Source organism: Cornus florida, unplaced genomic scaffold, assembly GCF_030987335.1.
Source record: "Cornus florida cultivar Cherokee Brave unplaced genomic scaffold, ASM3098733v1 CherokeeBrave_3.0.0_Hap2_Chr02, whole genome shotgun sequence".
Taxonomy (NCBI): Eukaryota; Viridiplantae; Streptophyta; class Magnoliopsida; order Cornales; family Cornaceae; genus Cornus; species Cornus florida.
The window spans coordinates 5,228,463-5,248,651 of NW_026775572.1; the positions used below are offsets into that span (position 1 = coordinate 5,228,463).

The following is a 20,189-nucleotide window of genomic DNA, read 5'->3' on the forward strand; positions in this document are numbered from 1 at the left end:
TTACCCTACATGGTGCTTGTGGAATCAGTCCATCTGTTATATAAATTTTGCATGCACCGATATTACTATTTGAAAAAAAAAAATTTAATTATTAAATGTATTGAATAAAGTCAAAATTTTGATTAGTAGAAATTTCTTTACTAACATTTTCGATTAAATTATTAGATTTGATAATTATTATAGTTAGTTATATGAAGAAAAAACGATTAAAAAGATTAACATGTGTTTGATTCTTGAATGTATTAGATAAGAATAAAATTTTAATTTTTTAATAAATGGATAAAATCTCTCTTGATTTTTAGGTCTGACAACTATGGTTTATAATTGTGCGCCGAAATAAACTTGAAAGGATAAACACAAACTCCATGTCTCACTTTTATTATTATTATTATTATTATTATTATTATTATATTTTATAGATAAGGAAATGAGCGGATAAACATAAGCATTATTTCTAATTTTTTTCCTCTATGAACTGATAAACACAGGATCCATTTCTCAGTTTTATTATTTCCTTTTTTTGTTTCATTACTTTAAAAAAATTGCATTATAAGAGGAAGGTGGGAAAGCCAAATGTAATATAATTTTTTCTTTTACTTCTTCTCATTCTATTCAATGTATTCGTTGAGTGAAATTATGTATGAAATACTCTTTTTGTTTATAATCATTTAAGAATATATATTAAAATCGAAAGATAGTACTTTTTTTCTACAATCATTTAAGAATATATGTATTAAAATTGAAAGATAGTACTTTTTTTCTATTATCATTTAAGTGTATATATATATATATATATTAATTAATTAATTACTTTCACAAATTTATTTTATTTCAAACTATCAGTTGATCCGCTGCTAAAATTGCTTGGTTATGCACCTAACTATTCGTAGCCCACCATTAACTTTTTGATATCTTAATAAAGCGTGTGAGCATTGGACGGTGAGAATGGTAAAGGCATGCCGCATCAAGTTTTTTTTGTTTTTTTGGTTTATTTTTTTGGATTATGACATATAAATGGTACTAATAACCTTAAGTATACCAAAAATGGCTTGAGCCTGGTGCAATGGATCGGGCAAGAGCAACCGCCCTGAACCAAGTTTTCAATGGTCAGGCTCAAGACCAGAAGATCGTGTTGGAAGCCCGATTTCGAATAAAAAAAATTGAGCTCATAACCAAGAAGAGTCCAGAAGAACAGCCCAGTGCAAGGAGTTAGTTAGGAAGCTTCTAGAAGATTTATAACAATTTATAAATAGACTGAAAATAGAAGAAAAGGGGGTTGGAAAATTTCTTGAAGTGTAGAATTATCCTTTCTAAATAGAAAGCATTTTTCTTGCATCTTCAATGGCGCCGTCCATAGGAATGAAGAAGATTGATTCGTGAAGGAGAAGCTTGATCTTTGGAAGTTGGATTCAGATCGGCGAGATCATAGTCTGTCTTGCAAAGTATTGGTTCTAGTTGATCTTTGTAGATTGGAGTCGGATCTGAAAAATTCCGACACTACAAGAAATCAAGCTATTAGGGACAGTCTTTTAGTGACGCACTAAAAAACTGTCACTAAAGGTCCTATTATTAGGGACAGTCACATATTACTGTCACTAAAGGTCCTATTATTAGGGACATGTTACCGTCACTAGTACCTAGCCTTTAGGGACGGTAAATTTGATTTGTCACCAGATCCCTGTTGACCGTCACCATATCCCTAATAATTGGCGGTCGAAATTTTCTGGCGGCAAAATTTAGGCGCTAGAAAATTTTGTTGTGTTTTGGTTGGGTGAGAAAATGCACGTGGCGGCATCAGGACCATACACACAAGCACACAATGATTTTTTAATTTTTAATTTTTTTTATTTTTTGACCAAACATTAGATGGGTATATTAAACTACGTCGTTTAATATACGTTTCGTACAAATCCAAACACTTTTATTATTCTTTATCCATTTTATGTTCTTCAGAGAGTTTTCAAGTGCTAGGGCTTGGTTCCACAGATAACCCCACGTTCGATTCGTTCTTCAGAGAACCCATCATGGTTTGACATAGATCTTCAATGCAATAATCAGTCCTTCTTTAATCTCATCTTGGATTGACTTCTTCGATCTTATCTATCTATTATTTCATTTCTTTGTTTGTTTATTTGTTTATTTATTTTTTATATCTTCCGCTGGTTTATTTAGATTTAATAACACAAATACATGTTCTTAAGGTTTCAAATTTGCCAAAAGCCCCAACAATCGAAGTGAGAAAGTGTAGAGAGAACTTGCCATTTGAATTGAGAGCTTGTCATCTGAATTGCCAAGGGAAATCAGTAGCTTAATCTCTTCGATTACCAAATCTTTTCTGGTCGTCGCGCTCTTGCCTAAAGCAAGCAATCGAAGACAGTACACCAGTAGCCGTCGAAACTCAGAAAAGCAACAATCAACCATGGGTAAGCTCGACACCTTCTATACTTGGATCTCTCGGTACAATTAAATCTAGGGTTTCCAATTTTGCACTTCTAATTCTTTATCATGTGTGTTTGATTCGGTTGATTAATCGGTTTGGGGCGAGTATTTATGCAGGAAAGGTTCATGGATTACTGGCTCGTGCCGGAAAGGTGAGAGGGCAAACGCTGAAAGTGGCCAAGTAGGACAAGAAGAAGAAGCCCCGTGGCAGGGCTCACAAACACATGCAATACAATGGATGATTCGTCACCGCTGGTATCATTATCCCTTAATATATGATATGTTTGTGTATAATTCATATGTATAGCCATATATGTAGTTATATATATATATATATATATATATATATATATATTTATGTGTAGAAGTATTCTTATAGTGATGCTTAAGCTCCTTGAGTTTTATATCTGCTTGTTATATGGTTAGCACTCTTCAATAAACCCGTAATCACTCTGTTTGGCTGCTAAGAAAACACAGTATAGAGCAAAATATGTTTGTATATACTACTAATGTTACTTTGGCTATTGTTCTTATTAGATTGATAACAAACATCAATGAGGCTTGTTGAAGTACTCTGATGTCCTTAGTACTGAAAATTTTGACAGTGAATCTTCATTGTCAAAATTAATTATCTTGGAATTGCTTAATTGTTGACCCTGAACTGGTAAGTAAATGGGCTCTCAATGGAAATAAAGGACTAGGGGAAATCAGCACCCTGCCCCAAGTTATTAGAATATGAGGTTTTTGTTGAGTGATTTTTGTGCAGGCATTTGGTCTTTCGGTGCATTATTGGACATGTATTTGAATAAAATTATGCCACTTAACATTTGAGTTTTAAAGTTGGCAGTAGTCCCAAAATAATTTTCTCAATTCTTGCACAAACTGATCCTCTCTAAGGAAGTGCCCACATAATGAATAGGATTGATATAATAGAGTTCTTGTTGTTCTTCAGTGGATTGAAAATAGAATAGAGTTATCTCTATATTATCCCCTTTCTGAGTGTAATGTGTGTGTATATATATATATATATATATATATTGTTTCCCCCCTAAAGTTATACACACACATACACGGACATACATTTATATTGTTTTTCCATTTTTTTATTTCACTTTCTAGATTGCTTTTGTTGGTGGGACAAAATTTTGGAGTACTTTCATAAAATGAAAGCATTGATTTTAGACAGCAAAGAGATTAATTATTTTATGTTAGGTGGAAATGGAGAAGGATTACAAGAATTTGATAGGGATGCATTTAAATCATGTTGTAATGGATTTAGTTTAGAGGAATTTGATGGAAGCTATTATTCGTCACAGCCATTAGGTATCAATATTTTACTGACAGCCTTGCGGGAATTCATTTGCAAGTGGAATGACGTATTTTCACTATTTTTTAATTTGTATAGTGCCTTAAGGGTTTGATCCAAACTTTACGCAGCATATCCTCAACCCTTGGATGTCTTTATAGTAACTTTTATGCACTAGTGTATTTTCAAAATGTTATTCTAACACTTTTTGTGTTAATTACCTGTTGCATGCAATTCATTTTAAGGTTGTCTTTAATTATCATGCAATTAGCTTGGAGTTTTGACACAATCAGGGATTCCTTTAACTAGACATATAGGAGTTCTTTACATGGTTTATGTTTAATAATCATTCAAGCAGTAAGGGTTGACTAAATCATTATTTCTGAGTTTGTCTCGAATGATATTTGTGGTCTTGTCATCTCCAGGTTTCTGGGTGCAAACACGTATTTGTGTTCTTCTGTGCTCAAGTATTGCATCCTAGATCAAAGCATTCCTTATATGTAGATTCATTTCAATTTTGGCCACAGTAGTTCATGATTAGTTTATTTATTTCTTGTTATCTGGATTATTCCAAAGCTGTGGAATCCTGTGCTTGACAAGACATAGGTGCTAGCAGGGGATCCATACTAGATTGTTTAACAATTCAGTTTCTGTTATGCATTCTAGATTTTTTTACTATCAAAAGTAGTTTTTATTTTTAATTTAATTTTTTAATTTTAATTTTAATTTTTTCTTTTCCTTGAAAAAAAATATAGGACAATAAACTTACGCAGAACATATATTGGTTAATAAGAATCTAGACAAAGAACATCTAATAAGTTTGTTTAATATGGTCCCCTACTATTGTTAATATATTTAAGAAAATATTTAACTGAAAAAACACACAAACCTCTTCCTTGTAGATACTTTTATTCCATTCTTCTAATACATGTACACAGAACATTAGAGAGAGAGAGAGAGTCCTATATCTAGATGACTTTTTTACATCTATAACTATAATTGATTTAGCATCCTCTAGAAAGGTAAAAAAATGTTTCTTGTAGAAAACCAAACAGATACTAGATTGGCATAAAACAAACATCCTCATCCTCTTTAAAAAATAAACAATGGAGGACAATATAATCCATGATCTCAATATTTATTCACATGAAACATCTATTTGGAATAACCCAATTCAGTTTATTATCCTGCAAACTTTGGTTCAAGTACAGAAAGGAAACCTTGGACCAAGTAGCATGATGCAAAATATTAACATGCCAGACCATGTAATCCACCAAATTTGTTTGTTTATAAGTGTGTGTGTGTGTGTATATATATATATATATGTATGTATTATGTATGTATGTATGTATGGAGAGAGAGAGTCTTGATGATGCTGCGTGAGCATTGATTCCTATTGAAGGCAAATCTTCGTATATCATTATTATCTGGCTGTGTTAAGTGATTGGTATAAAGATATATTAATGAACTCTCACAGATGATTTTTTCTGACTCTTTTTTGCAGATAAATGGTTCTGGATTTCAAACTCATTAACAGACTCGGTGAATGTAGAAATTACTAATATTGGGAAAGAAAATATCTGGGCAAAAGGGTGAAAAACAAGCAGGTGAGAGAAAATTTTGAAGCTTTTTTATGCTTTTGTTTCTTTCTTGGGCTGATCAGTTATAGCATAATGAAGTGAAATTTGGTAATCCATGTACCTGTTTATGTTGTTTTCACCATGCTATTTACCTTATAAGTTACTACACTTTAGTTGCAAGGATCTTTATTACTACACCAATTTTAGAGCATAACTCTTTTTATTTAGAAGCTCATAAATTCACTTGACATATTTTTCTTCTTCTTAAATTTCTCATGACAGATTTTTGATCATTTGTAAAAGAGTTTCAGGCTAGCTAAAGGCAAATAATATTTCTAAAGAAAAATATTTTCTTCCAGGGAATTATATGTTTTGGAGTTTAAATTAAAGAAAACTAAGGCATTACGATTAGAAATTGTGATCTTCAAAATTAATTGTCACATGGACTTTAATTATTCCTCATATTTTAAATTGCATGCATGCAATTAATCTCAAAACTTTTTAACTATAATTAAATGTCTGCATATTAAAATTGAACAAGTTATATGTGCGCAACACAAGGCTAGCTGGTTGATGAAAAAACAGCGTTACTCTCTCTTTTTACCCCTTATAAATTAGCTCCAATAAATGCTTCTTTAAAATCTTGTTCTCCACTTGATTTGATAAACTAGTCCCTGATACCCAATCTATGTGATATATATCGTCTCACATGAAGGTAAAAAATCTATAACTCATTTAAAACAATGTTTGTGATATATATTTATCTTGTATCTCAATTCTCATTTCTAAGACTTATATGTCAATTGCATGATGAAATGATGGATAAGTCTTCCCAGATTTTTCAAAATTCTGATGGTACCAGTCCAGTGAGAAAAATGATGTTGAGATAGTGCAAAACCAACTAGGTATCAGGAAAGGATATCCCCGCGGGTTCGAACATGGATTCGTGATTCCAAGCCGTCAATGTGCATCCTCATCTTACAAAGTGGGTATCAGCATCCATCACCACCAGACTCTCACCTTTAACAACTGCCACCACATAATTTTGAGGCTTTCTTATGACTAGCTGATATCTAGTCCATTTGTCTTTGAACTACAGATTATGTTGGGCTGTATTTGGATGTCTTTACATTTAGTTTAAAATGATGCTCTGATTTTTGAACTTGTTGGAAGAGGTTTAAAGTTTATTTTTATATTCTACATGTCTAGCTTTTGATATTTATCTATGGTGCATGTGGTATAATATTTTGTGGGTTATTATGCAGTTATTTCCAGTTAAGAGTTTGAGTTTTTTTTAATAAAGAATTTGAGAAAGAAAAAAATAAAATAAAAACATACAAACATTGATGAAAAAAAAAGAAGAAAAAAAAAGGGGGTAATAGGGACGGTTTTTAGTTGTCACAATTGTGATAAAAAAAATTAAAAAAAAAAAGGTTATTAGGGATGGTAAATACTGTCACGAAAAGTTTACGTATTAGTGACAGTCTAAAAACTGTCCCTAATATATAACTTATTAGTGACGGTACATTCCGTCCCTAATAACTTTTAGTGACGGGATTATTTGGGACGGTAACAACCGTCACTAAAGACCCATTTTTTTGGTGACGGTAATTTTTTACCGTCACTAAAGATCTTTTGCGACGCTCTAACTAGTGACGGACGATTTTGATTTTTAGTGACGGTTTAAGGGCTTTTAGTGACGGATTTGACTGTCACTAAAGACCTATTTTCTTGTAGTGCGATCTGTTTACTGAGGTTAGATTTGACGAGTTCACGATAAGAATATAATTAATAGATTGTAGATCACATTCGGTGGAAAGAGATCGGAATTCAGCTAGTTTGAGGCCAGATCTAATGCATTCGCATTAGCATAGTTCAGATTCGGTCGGGAATTTACGGTTGATGACTCTGCTCTGATCAGGGACGATGATAGGAGGTGAGAGTTCTAATCCATAAGAGAATGGCCAGTAGACGAAGCTTGATGAATTGATGAGCATGATTGAAGCCTTGAGAAGAGAGACTGCAGAATTACGAGCAGATCAGGCGAGAGGGAGCCATGGCATTCGATCCATATCAAGAAAGGTTGAGGCAAGAAGAAGCCATGGAGTTTGGTCACTATAAGGCTACGTCACCGTGGCAGAGATAACTCACGGAGGAAAGATCATTCGATCCGCCCTACCGGCCTTCAATGGCTACGTATGACTACAGAGGTTCAGATGGAAGATCTACAGATCAGAGGATTCTCCCAAGGTTTCCGAGGGAGAATGAGGCCCTCCGTTCCTCAGCACGAACGGTTGATTCACTGTTTACTGACGAGATCTTGAATGCTCCAAATTCGAGAAAGTTTTCCATACCAGCTTTCATTTTGTTTGATGGAATGAGTGATCCGATCGATCACGTTTATCACATTCAGTTGAAAATGGCTTTGAACACGGAGAATGATCATCTAATGTGCAAGTACTTTCCTACAAGTTTGACCGGACCAGCGTTCAATTGGTTCAAGAATTTGGCAAAAGGCTCAATCGTTAGCTTCCAGGACCCGTGTGACAAGTTCATAAGCCAGTATTATGGGAACAAGCGCCCAGCTAAAGATATCTCAAGTCTGTTTACGATGAAGAAGCACAAAGAGGAACGCCTCCAAGCTTTCCTCACCAGGTTCAACCTCGTCAAGAGCATGGTAATAGAATGTCATCCATCCACGGTGGTTCAAGCATTCAAACTAGCAATGAACTGAGGGACACCGTTCCACACAAGTCTGGTGGTGAATATACCGAAGACCATGGATGAGCTAAATAAGAGAGCTGATGGTTTCGTGCATTTGGAAGAGGAAGAAGTAGCTAATGCAAGGAAGACGTTAATAATCTCTATGGAGGAGAAGTCCAAAACCAAGATCCAACAAAAACAAGCTCCACCAAAGCGTCAGACCTCCTGGATAGCAGAGAAGAGGCTTAAAGAGGAGGAGTCGGTTACTCCACTCAAGGTCACTCTGGCAAGGTTATATCAGGAGAACAAAGATAAGTTTCGTTCTCCCCTAACAATTAGACAACCTCTCGAATAGAGAGATCAGACTAAATATTGTGCTTTCCATAGTGATTTTGGTCATCAAACTAACGAATGCAGGAACTTAAAGAGGCAAGTGGAGATGTTGATAGTAAGGGGAGAGTTTGCAGGATATGTTCAAGGGCTGGCAATGGAGTAGAACCGATCGGTAGAGCAAGTGAAGAGAAATCAATAGCCGACCTACCATAACGCTTAGCCTGTTCGAATAATAAATGCAATTCACGGCTGACCTGAGTCGACCGAGGAGTCAGAAGAACTACTTTGAATGCGCCTCCGACAAGCGCAGATGAAAAGAAGGATAGGCAACGTAAATGCTCTGCACCAGCAAAGCACATCAGTTTAAATAAAGTTCGCCAGAACAGACCTGCTGCATGTACAGATCCCCCATGAAGATCCCCTGGTTGTCAGTTTGATAGTAATAAAGTGCTTGGTGCGAAGAGTTCTGATTGATCCAGGGAGCAATGCGAACGTCATGCTAAGAATAACGTTTGACAGGTTCGAGATCAAGCTAGAAAAACTCAAGCCCACCGGAAATCCACTATTGGGGTTCGATGGGAAATGGGTAGAGCCCATTGTTATGGTAGAATTGCCAGTACAAGCTACTGAAAGAGTTTTGACAAAGAGCTTTGTGGTCGTTGAGATCCATCCGTCTTACAATCTCTTGATGGGAAGATGAAAGATTCACAGGGTCCAGGGTGTTCCATCAACTCTGCACCAGGTGATAAGATGTCTGAGCCAGGATGGGAGCAAGGTGATTGATATCCATGGGGATCAGGTCGTAGCCAAGGAATGCTACTTCGTGACAATGAAAACTGTTGGTAAGGGAAAAGCTTCAGCCCGATTTGACAATCCAAGATAGCAATTACATGACCTTCCTCCAAAGCGATTGGGGGAGAGGATGAGACTTTGGTTTTTACCGAAGAGCCCCTCATTGATGTACAAATAGATCCTCATAAGCTAGACAGAGCAACAAGGGTAGGGTCAGGGCTTGCAGAGGGGGAGAAACAACAGTTAATTGATTTCCTGTCTCAGAACGCAGATGTGTTTGCTTGGAGCCATTCAGATATGCCAGGAATCAGTCCCTCTGTGTTTTGTTATTCCCTCAATGTAAACCCGAACGCTAAGCCTGTAAGACAGAAGTAGAGGAGGTTCGCCCCAGAACGCAATCAAATCATAACTTATGAGGTTGACCGATTGCTAGATGCAAGATTCATCAGAGAAGTTTAGTACCCGGTTTGGCTCTCAAATGTAGTTGTCGTACAGAAGAAGAATGGGAAATGGAGAGTCTGTATTGACTTCACCAATTTGAACAAAGCATGCCTTAAGGATAGCTTCCCGTTGCCAAAGATTAATCAAATGGTGGATGCTACTACTGGGTACGAACGATTAACCTTCCTGGATGCTTACTCAGGCTACAACCAAATCCCTATGGACCCGAACGATGAAGATAAAATTTCTTTTGTCACCGAACGAGGAATCTATTGCTACAAAGTTATGCTGTTCGGACTAAAGAATGCTGGAGCTACTTATCAAAGGCTGGTCAGCAATATTTTCAAAAAGCAAATGGGGAAGGCTGTAAAGGCCTATATTGATGACATGGTGGTCAAGAGTAAGAAGAAAGACAATCATCTGGAACATTTGCAAGATGTGTTCGGGGTGTTGAGGAGGTATGGTATGAAGCTTAATCCAACCAAGTGCTCGTTTGGCGTGGGTTCCGGGCAGTTCCTAGGATACGTGGTCAACAACAGAGGAATTAAAGTTAGCCTAGCCCAAGCAGAAGCTCTGATAAAAAATGCAGAACCAAGAATGGTTAAAGAGGTGCAAGCACTCACCGGACGAATAGCCGCATTGAGTTGATTTATTTCTAAGCTGTCAGATCACTGTAAACCTTTTTTTCGACACAATAAGAGTCCATGGAAGGCAGGCCTGGGGGGATGAGCAATGACAGGCACTGACCAGCTTGAAAGAATATATGCGGAACCCTCCAGTCCTATTTGCCCCTGAACTAGGTGAAAAGCTTTTTATGTACCTTGGTGTGTCCAGCGTTGCAACAAGTGCTGTTCTGGTGCATTGTGAAGATGATAAGCAGTTCCTAGTGTTTTACGTTAGCAAAATAATGGCCGAGCTGGAAAGAAGGTACTCAAAGGTTGAACGAGTGATCCTGTTATTGGTAAATGCAAAAAGGAATCTCAGGCATTATTTTGAATCCCATCCTATCGTTGTTCTGACCACTTTTCCTATAAGGGTGATCCTGCATAAGTCAAATCTGTCGGGAAGAATGACAAAGTGGGCCATAGAGTTGAGCTCATTTGACATAACATACGAACCCAGAACGGCCATCAAAGGACAAGCGGTGGCTGATTTCTTGCTAGAGTGTGACATAGGAGACCCAGAGGAAAATCATGGAGGTCATTCGTGGAAGCTTTTTGTTGATGGCTCTTCAAATCAAATGAGGGCAAGAATTGGGATCAAATTGCAGACGCTAGAAGGCACCATGCTGAGTCAAACGATCAGACTTGAGTTCAGAGCAACCAACAATGAGGTAAAATATGAAGCATTACTAGCTAGACTAAAGTTGGCCAAAGAGCTAAAGGTCAAAAGTCTAGTTGCTTTTAGTGATTCGCAGCTGATCGTTCGACAGGTAACTGGGAAATACAGAGCCGAGGATGAAACAATGGAGGCATATTGGTCTGCCGTTGTGCGTGAGGCAAGTAACTTTGATCAAATCGAGTTCATCCAATTGCCGAGAGAACATAACGAGGATGCCGATCGATTGGCTTGCAGTGCATTAAGTTCTAGAGAAACACTGGCTAGGGTGATTCCAGTTGATGTGTTATGTCAGCCATCTATCTTCGAGGAACCATCTGGCTCAGGTCCTTGGCAAGTGAATGTAATACCCCTAATTTTAAAAAGGCTATTCCTGGAATTTAATTTATAGTTTATTTGCATAATATTTGCTTATTTGCATAATAGTTTTATTTAATTAAGGTTTATTTGTTTAATTAGTTATTGTGATACCCCCGAATTTTTGAATGCGGGTTGGCCAGGCCCACGCCCGAATACCCGAGGATATCAAAACAAATTGATAATAAACGAACACAGAGTACAAAAGAATAAAGAAGAATAAATAAAATACTTACAAGAAACTAAAATGATAATCTAATAATAAACCTCATAATATATTTCCATTAATTAATAAACTCTTCTGATACAACTGATCCTCCAAAATACAACTTGGGAATCCATACTGTGTGGACCCCTAGAAAATCCAAACTAAACAAATGACAGTAATCTAAAACAGGAAACTGAATCATAAAGGAACTCCTATGTAGCATCGGAAGAATGAAGTAGACTGATCCCCGCTTAGCACGAACAACCTCTACTCGTGACGAACACCTGAAAAATAATGGTGGTCAAGCCCACAAACAAGTTCTACTCTACTACAGTCCAAGCAGAGATCCGATACACGTATACATCCTAGTCAATCCAACAGTAACTAGTAGTCCGTATATATATATATACACACTAAAGGAACCTCACTAGACTATAGGGTTGTCTCAACATGAATAGTAGGCAACATACAAAACGCACATATAGTGGGCATGAGTACCTAGACCTACCAGGGTACACAACTACACTATATCTAGCTACACATCCCTGGCTATATACGCGCCCTAACCATTGATCCTAAGACTCAAACTCATATCATGGCACCATACTTATATATATAAAATCTAGTAACCATCCTATCCAGTATAAATTAATCATTTATAAGTCATTCAACTTGTTCAGTTGACCTGACTTGAATATAAGTAGGACTTAACATTTTAGTTAATCTATTCCCTTATATAATAAATTAATCCTCCATAAGTTATTCAACTTGTTCAGCTGACCTGACTTAAATATAAGTAGGACTTAACATTTTAGTTAATCCATTCCCTTATATAAAATAGGTAGGACTTAACTGATAAGTTAATCCATCCCTAGAATGCCACCGTCCCATACCGGTGCATTAAACCACACAATCCAACAGTTGATGTAACAATTAAGGAAATACATCAAACATTCCATAAATAACTATGATAAATATGATATCAAGTTATCACATAATAGGAATGACTTATTATTTCTTTAAACTTCCTATATCATATGTCCTACACAAACTGAATCTTATACATGATGATATTTTATTATACCATTAAATAAGGATTCTCTATATCCAATTCATCCTACACATTTAATCTCAATTGCTAAAATATTTTAAAAGATTAAATTCATTGGTTTGTTTAAAACATTCAAATAGCAAGCATCATTATGATTGAGTCTATTTAAATTTATTAAAACCCAAATCTAGTCCCTATTTAATGTTCAGGAATCCTAGGCATGTTTCTACGTTCCATCATTCCACAGATATGAAAAATACATAATTTAAACATGTAAAAATTCACATAAGAAATCAAATTAAAATTATGCATTTTATCAATTCATAACACAAGAACAGATATGAACCAATTTCGTATAACCTATGTTCTAACCCAATTAAACATGCATAATTATTTAATTTTATGTGTTTAATAAATTCTGGAATTTCCTAGGCATGTACAGAAACACGAATCAAAGGGAAAGAGATAGAAGAAGAAATTGCCTTAAACTTTCGGATCAAAAGTTAAACTTCTTCTTCCTTGATCTTTTCTCAATAAGGTTTTTCTCCTCATTCCTTCCTTTTCTTCCTTCCCTCTCTAACACTATCTCTCCAGTATATATCACGTGAATATTTCTAACCCCCTTTTACAACCTATAGCTATATATTTATAGGCTAAATAAAATAACCCTAACCCTTTTCTCAATCCAAGTCAACTAAAAAAAAAATGAAAATAAAAATATTAAAAAGGTAAGCAAAATATGTTACGCATATAATTTATGTATATGTTTATTAAATAAAAAATTATACACATTCCTTTATTTATTAATGGATTATCCAATAATATTTAAGTTACCATAATATTATAAAGTAACTTAAAACATAACACGTATCAAATCTATGTATATTTTTATTATTTAAATAAACATATACATCAGATTAAATATTACTACCCAAATTACTATAAAAGTAATTAATAAATTACTTTCTCTTTTATATATATATTAAAAAGGTAAGTAAAATATGTTACGTATATAATTTATGTATATGTTTATTAAATAAATAAATTATACACATTCCATTATTTATTAATGGATTATTCAATAATACTTAAGTTACCATAATATTATAAAGTAACTTAAAACATAACACGTGTCAAATCTATGTATATTTTTATTATTTAAATATAAAACATATACATCAGATTAAATATTACTACCCAAGTTACCATAAAAATAATTTATAAATTATTTTCCTTTTTATATATGTATATAATATATATCTATATATATACATACATTATCCATGGGTAATAATCCATACACATCCAACCTCCTATCCAAGTAGTACATGGGACCCAATTGGTTGGCCCATTACTACTAACCATAACCATAAAAGAAAAATAAAATAAAATAATAAAAGAAAAGAAAACATTTAATTTACAATTAATCAAAACACCATTTAAGCACATAATCTAATTAAACAATGAACACATAGACAAATACAAATAATACATAGACACATAATCAAATAATCAAGTAATACCTAATTCAATTAAACATATAAACAATTAGTCAAATAATTAATTAAATAATTAAAAAATACAATTAAAACAAATAAATAAATACCGAGACTATCCTTTTAAAATTAGGGGTATTACAGTTATGTTACTTAAATTGTTTTTGGTAATTGTTTATTTAATTTTTTATTATTTAATTGTGTTTATTTAATTATTTAATCAATTTGATTTAATGGAAATTTAAATTTTAGGGAATTTAGTTTTTCTGTTCTCAACGTGAATTTAGGTTTGCAATTCACATGGGTGGCCGACGTAGGTATATATCCTAGGTTGGTTTATGGGCCGAGGTGGGCTCTGGCTTTAAGGTTACAATGATTAGGGTTCAGAGTTAAGCTTATAAATATATTATGTGCGGTAAGCTTAGGGTTTTTGGGATTCATAATAGTTAACTCGTAGACGTGAATTGAGTTCTGTGAAAGACACAGGAACTGTGAGTTACATAGGGAGAACAAAGGAAGATAGGAGGTGTCTCTGGGTTGAACCAAGTTACTGGGGAAGCAGACTTGCAGTTTAGGACACAAACATATCACCACAGAAGCTGAGAATTTAGAGTTTCAAGTCTGAAACTCAAATGCAAGTTCTTTTCCTTCTTTTTCCCTTTGCTTGTGTTCTGTGCACCTTGGTGGCCTCGAGGATTTAATTAAGAATTAACTGAGTTTCTTATATATATTTGATGGTATATCAATGTTCTGTATGTGTGAAAATTTATTCAGTTACAGTTTGTGCGTGTTTGTGATTTATTTGTTTCTTGAAGCATGAAAAATCTGATGAATCTGTAGCCTCTGTTTTTGTATTTAACTATTATAAACACATCTTGGGAATGATACTGGACTTAGATGGAACTCTTAGGATCAGTTTAAAACCAACTAGACAGGTTGTGAATGGCCGAAAACACTGCAGAAAGTTGTAAGAGCAACAGAGGTTGAAGGAGGCTCGAAAGGAGAGAGGCGGCTCTGGAATACAAAGAGCCGCCTCCCCCATCAAAGAGCCGGCTCTAAGAGAGGTAGAGCCGGCTCTACCCTCCTAGGAGGCGGCTCCAGGTGTATTTAGAGCCTACTCCAAAATCTGGAGAAGGCTCTTTCTCACGTATAGTTTCAGAACTTGTTTTTTTGATAAATTTTGAGACTGTAGGAATTGGGGACTGTTTGGACTGAGTTTGGGACTTCACTGTATGACTAAAAAGTTAGTCCTAGGTATTATTAAGACCTTTAAAGGGCTAAAAGCTTATGTTTAATCAATAGGACAAATGGTATAAAAATTACTAATTTTCTATACGGTTAACGGAGGAACGATGGATTAATTGCCTTACTAAATTTTGGCAATGTAGTGGGATGTAGGATGGTTACAAAAACCTACTAAAATGCATGATAGGATCCTCTATATCTTTATTTTTTAATCTGTACATGCTTTGGGATCTAAATCGTTGAAACAGTAAACTTTTCTACTATTACAGAGATTACTGTTGATTTTCAATTGCTAGTATAACAAAACCATTTATGAAATTATTTGGATACTAGTTGGGACTGTAAATTACTCAGTTATGATTTATATATTGTAATTTGCATGGATATGGAGGATTGTATGCACCGGTATGGGACGGTGGCATATTGGGGACAGTTTAGCTCAAAACGCTAAGACCTAACCTACCGGATGGAAAGTATGGATTGTAAAATATGGAATCCATTAATGTGTTGAGTTGAATCAACTGACCAGGTTGAATGACTCCTTGGATTAATTGGTTGTGGTTAAGTCACTTCAACTGAATAAGTTGAGTGCTTATCTGGACGGTATTTTGTATGTCTCCTCATTGAATAAGTGAATGACATACTATGGTTTCGGATGGACTTTAGATATATGATTATGATACCACGATATGAGCGTGAGTCTCAGAGTCGTTGGTTAGGGTGCGTATATGCAATGGATGCGTAGCTAGATTTAGTAGGTAGGTGTACCCTGTTAGGTCTAGGTACTCATGCCCACCTTTGGGTGCGTTTTCGCATGTTGCTTTCTATCCAGGTTGAGACCTCTACTATAGTCCAGTGAATGTCCTTAGTATGGATATATATGTATATTTATAGATTACGTAGTTATGTTGAGGGTATCTAGGGTGTATCTGCGTATCGGGCACTGTATGGATTACAGTTGGAATAGGACTTGCATGTGGGCCTGACCCACTTCTTTATTATTCTTTTCAGGTAACAGACGGATCCAGTCTCAAGCTTGATAGTGCTAAGCAGGGACTCTCATTCATTCTACCGACGATGTAGGATTTCACTTCATGATTTAGTTTTGGAATATCTATACTTTCAGTTTTTTAGTTTCAGTTGGAGTTTTATTTCGGGGTTCACTAGTTGGATTCCCAAGTTGTAACCTTGGAGGTTTTTGAGCTAGATTATTGAATTTTTATTATTTGAGGATTTTATTTTAGTTTCTATCAGCTTAAACTTCATTTCTTATTTCGGTTTGTATTCTGTGTTCATTATAAAATATTAATTGGTTGATATCCCTCGGGTTTGGGCCTGGGCCTGATCAACCCATGTCTCGGATCCGAAGGGTATCACAGTGAATGTTATACTATATGAGCCGAGTTGGATTAATCCAATCATAACCTTCATACGAGATGGTGTTTTGCCCGAATGAAGAGATGAGGCAAGGAAAATCAGATTAAATGCTGTGAAGTATGCCATTATACATAACCAGTTTTATAGAAGGTCTTTCTCGGGTTCGTATTTGAAATGTGTTACCCCCACAGAAGCTAGGTAGATCTTGCGAACCATCCACGAGGGTGTGTGTGGCAATCATTTAGGAGGAAGATCTCTAACGCACAAAGTGATGACACAAGGATATTTTTGGCCGAACATGTCGTGAGATGTAGAAGAATTCTCTAGAAGATGCGATAAGTGCTAAAAGTTCAGACCATTGATCCACGAACCACCTAAAGACTTACATGTAATGGCCAAACCATGGCCTTTCGCGCAATGGGGGATGGATGTGGTTGGCCCTTTACCGACCGCGAGATCACAGAACAAATACGTTTTGCTTGCAATAAATTATTTTACCAAATGGATGGTGGCAGAACCATATCCTAGTGTGACCCAGACTCAACTAAGACACTTCATTTGGAGTAGTATCATTTGTCGATTTCGCGTACCAAGATTGATTGTTATTGTAATACCCCGATATTTTAAATGATTTATTAATTGGAATTAATTACTTTTATTTTATTTTTAAATGATGTATTTGATTTAATTTGAATTAATTGCGTTTATTTTAATTTTTAATTGATTTGTTTTATTGAGTGCTTAGATTAATTGTTTTATTTTATTTATATTTCGTGAATTATTGATATGATGATTGTTGTCTGTGTGCTTAATTATTGATTGAGTTATTGGCGTGTTAATTTTATTGGTATGGTATAACTTGATTGTAATTTATTATTTTGTTTATGTGCTTAGTGTAATTAGTTTTTAGTTTTTATTATTTAAGTGTCTATTTAATTATTTGATTTATTTAAATTAATTGAATTTGGGATTAAGGGAAGTTGGACCAAAAGATGTGGTATTGGGCTTGTATGAAGCCTTATTGGGTTAATTAATAAAGGCCTATGATTATTTAATTATTTAAATGATCATTTTTGTATTAATTATAAATCTATATAATTTTATATAAATATAATTAATTAATAATTGTTATGAAAATATATATATATAGATATATATTTATGGATATATATAGGTCTATATGATTTAATTAACCTATGGATTAATTATGGAAGGTATATATATATATTTGTAATATAATATGTGTTTATAGATATATATTATTTAAGAATTATTATTTTATTTGAAAGTCCTAGTAGGAATAGGATTTGGATTCTAATGTGTATAAATATACGCATAAGACTTTAGGGTTAAAAGTTTACACGTTAAAAAAATAAGAGAGAGAGAGAAAAGGAGAAGGCCGACAAAGAGGAGGCCGGCTTAGAGAAAGAGGACATTGGATTTGGAAGAGGCAATCAAAGCTTGAAGTTTCGGTTTCGTTTTGAAACCTTCAGGCGAGTTCTTCTCTAACTTTCCTCTTAGAACTCATAAGGATTTCACCTTGAGTATCAAAATCTAAGGTTAAATTTATTGATTAAATGATGGTTAGAACGGAATATTTAAAATATGAATTATTATATTTTTTTTTTTTGGAATTTTAGATTTCTATTATTGTATATATGTGTTGTATATTTTGTTTACATCAACAGATAGGCTGGATTTGGACCCAAGAGGGGTTAATTAGTGTTTCTAAAATTTCTGAAATTTTTGTTAAATTTTCTGGAATTTTCTGATATTTTTCTGGTATTTTTGGTAATTTATTAGAATTTATTTTTATATATTTATTGGAAATATATATATGTATATTGTTTATACATATATACACTGTTAGTGGAACAGCGCCTCAATAGGGAAGCAATTCAGTGTGGCGCGATACATGGAATAATGGTGCGCACACTGATCTAGACCATTAGATTACTTAAATATTAATGGATTGATTCAGTGCATTGCGGTACATGATATGTTAATGCACATGTGGAATCCAGCGGTTGATTTGATTGATGAAAGGGAGATAATCTGGTGCGGGTGCATACATGTGAGCTCAAGTGAGCTAATCTGGTGTGGGTGTATTTGTGTGAGCTCAAGTGAGCTAATCCGGTGTGGGTGCGCTCACAGTAGTGTTTGAGTTCATCCAATTATGTTGCCTGTTTGTGACATAAAATTAAAATGGTCATAATTTAGTCATCTTAAATCGAAATTGGGTCATTCTTGAGCTCAAATTCAAGGATTTTTCGTCCTCTTTCCAATGGTACTAATTTCATTATCAGTTTCCCATCCTACTAGAAGATAATTACGTTTTAGTGAGACGGTGTCGGAAAACTATTTAAATTGATATGGAGTATTTATGGGAAAACATTTGTGACGATATTTAGTGACGTTTAATTTACGTAAATGTCATTAATTAATAGTTTGGTGATGGAATGAGTTATATATATACTTAATTATATATGTGTATATATGATTTAATTAATTTATGTGTAGGATGGAAGGAATTATATGTATATATATATATTCATTAATGTATATGTATATATGATTTTAAATAATCAAGGATTATTATTGAAGGTATTATACATATACATATATTATATAATATATGGCTATATGTATATATCATTTAAGATAATTAAATTATTATTCTTATTTATATTAGGCTGGTTATTAAATTAATCTTATGCATATAATATGCATTAAATGGTTATGTGTGAATTAATTTATTTTTAAATTTAAAGTTGATACATAGTTGAATTGTAGGTATGGATGAGTTGCCATAGGCGTAAGTATTTTGCCTAAGTATTTGTATGAATAAAATACATACACAGAAAGCATGGTTGAATTGTTAATTTAAAAGTATAAATATATATACTTAAATGAGGCATGGTTGAGTTGCCAATATATAAATAAATATATTTATAATGGCATGGTTGATTTGCCAAATATGTAAATAAATATACTTGTGGAGGTATGGTTAATTTGCCAATGTATAAATAAATATATTTAAGGAGGCATGGTTGAGTTGCCAATATATCAATGAAAATATTTATAATGGCATGGTTAATTTGCCAAAGCGTAATTAAATTGTTATGTGTTAGACGATTAAAATATCATCTATGGTTATTATATGTATAGACTGGATTAGGATTATATATTCTTAAATTAGAATAATCTAGTACTTACTGGTTAGTGTATTATTTTATATTAATAAAATAATATTGGTGGAGACATGGATGATTTGTCAATGCTGAGATTTTGGATATGTGATTTAGTTAAAATCATCATCGGGTTTTGGGATTAATTATAATATGCCTTTTATTATAATTTATTATATAAATGATTAAACAACTGACTAGGATGGGATTAAGGTCAAAGGAGTTTTTTTTTTTAAATGAAATGGTAGATTGGTCTAGGTATGAATATTATTTTAATAATTATTTAATAGGTATGGAAATTTAATAAACCTATTAACGGATATGATTAGTATAGT

At 34.0% G+C, this 20,189-nt stretch overlaps 1 protein-coding gene across 4 annotated transcripts; it reads left to right on the top strand.

The window, feature by feature from the left end:
• The first annotated feature begins 1,769 nt into the window (after window positions 1-1,769).
• Window positions 1,770-16,559, top strand: LOC132293265 (uncharacterized). 4 transcript variants are annotated; one of them, XM_059790664.1, is made up of 4 exons: window positions 1,770-2,423; window positions 2,557-2,694; window positions 5,250-5,352; window positions 6,153-13,447. In XM_059790664.1, the coding sequence occupies exon 4, from the start codon at window positions 10,358-10,360 to the stop codon at window positions 11,321-11,323; it is 966 nt and encodes a 321-aa protein (XP_059646647.1). In that variant the 5' UTR covers window positions 1,770-2,423; window positions 2,557-2,694; window positions 5,250-5,352; window positions 6,153-10,357; the 3' UTR covers window positions 11,324-13,447. The 4 variants fall into 4 exon arrangements, 3 of the variants coding, with proteins under 3 accessions (XP_059646647.1, XP_059646648.1, XP_059646646.1); XM_059790665.1 differs by having other exon boundaries at window positions 1,771-2,423; window positions 6,162-13,447; XM_059790663.1 differs by having other exon boundaries at window positions 1,775-2,027; window positions 2,202-2,423; window positions 5,250-13,447.
• Window positions 16,560-20,189: the final 3,630 nt, after the last annotated feature.

What these genes read in the sequence shown, in the direction of transcription:
- LOC132293265 (XM_059790664.1), top strand. Translation starts at nt 10,358, where the DNA reads ATGCGGAACCCTCCAGTCCTATTTGCCCCTGAACTAGGTGAAAAGCTT.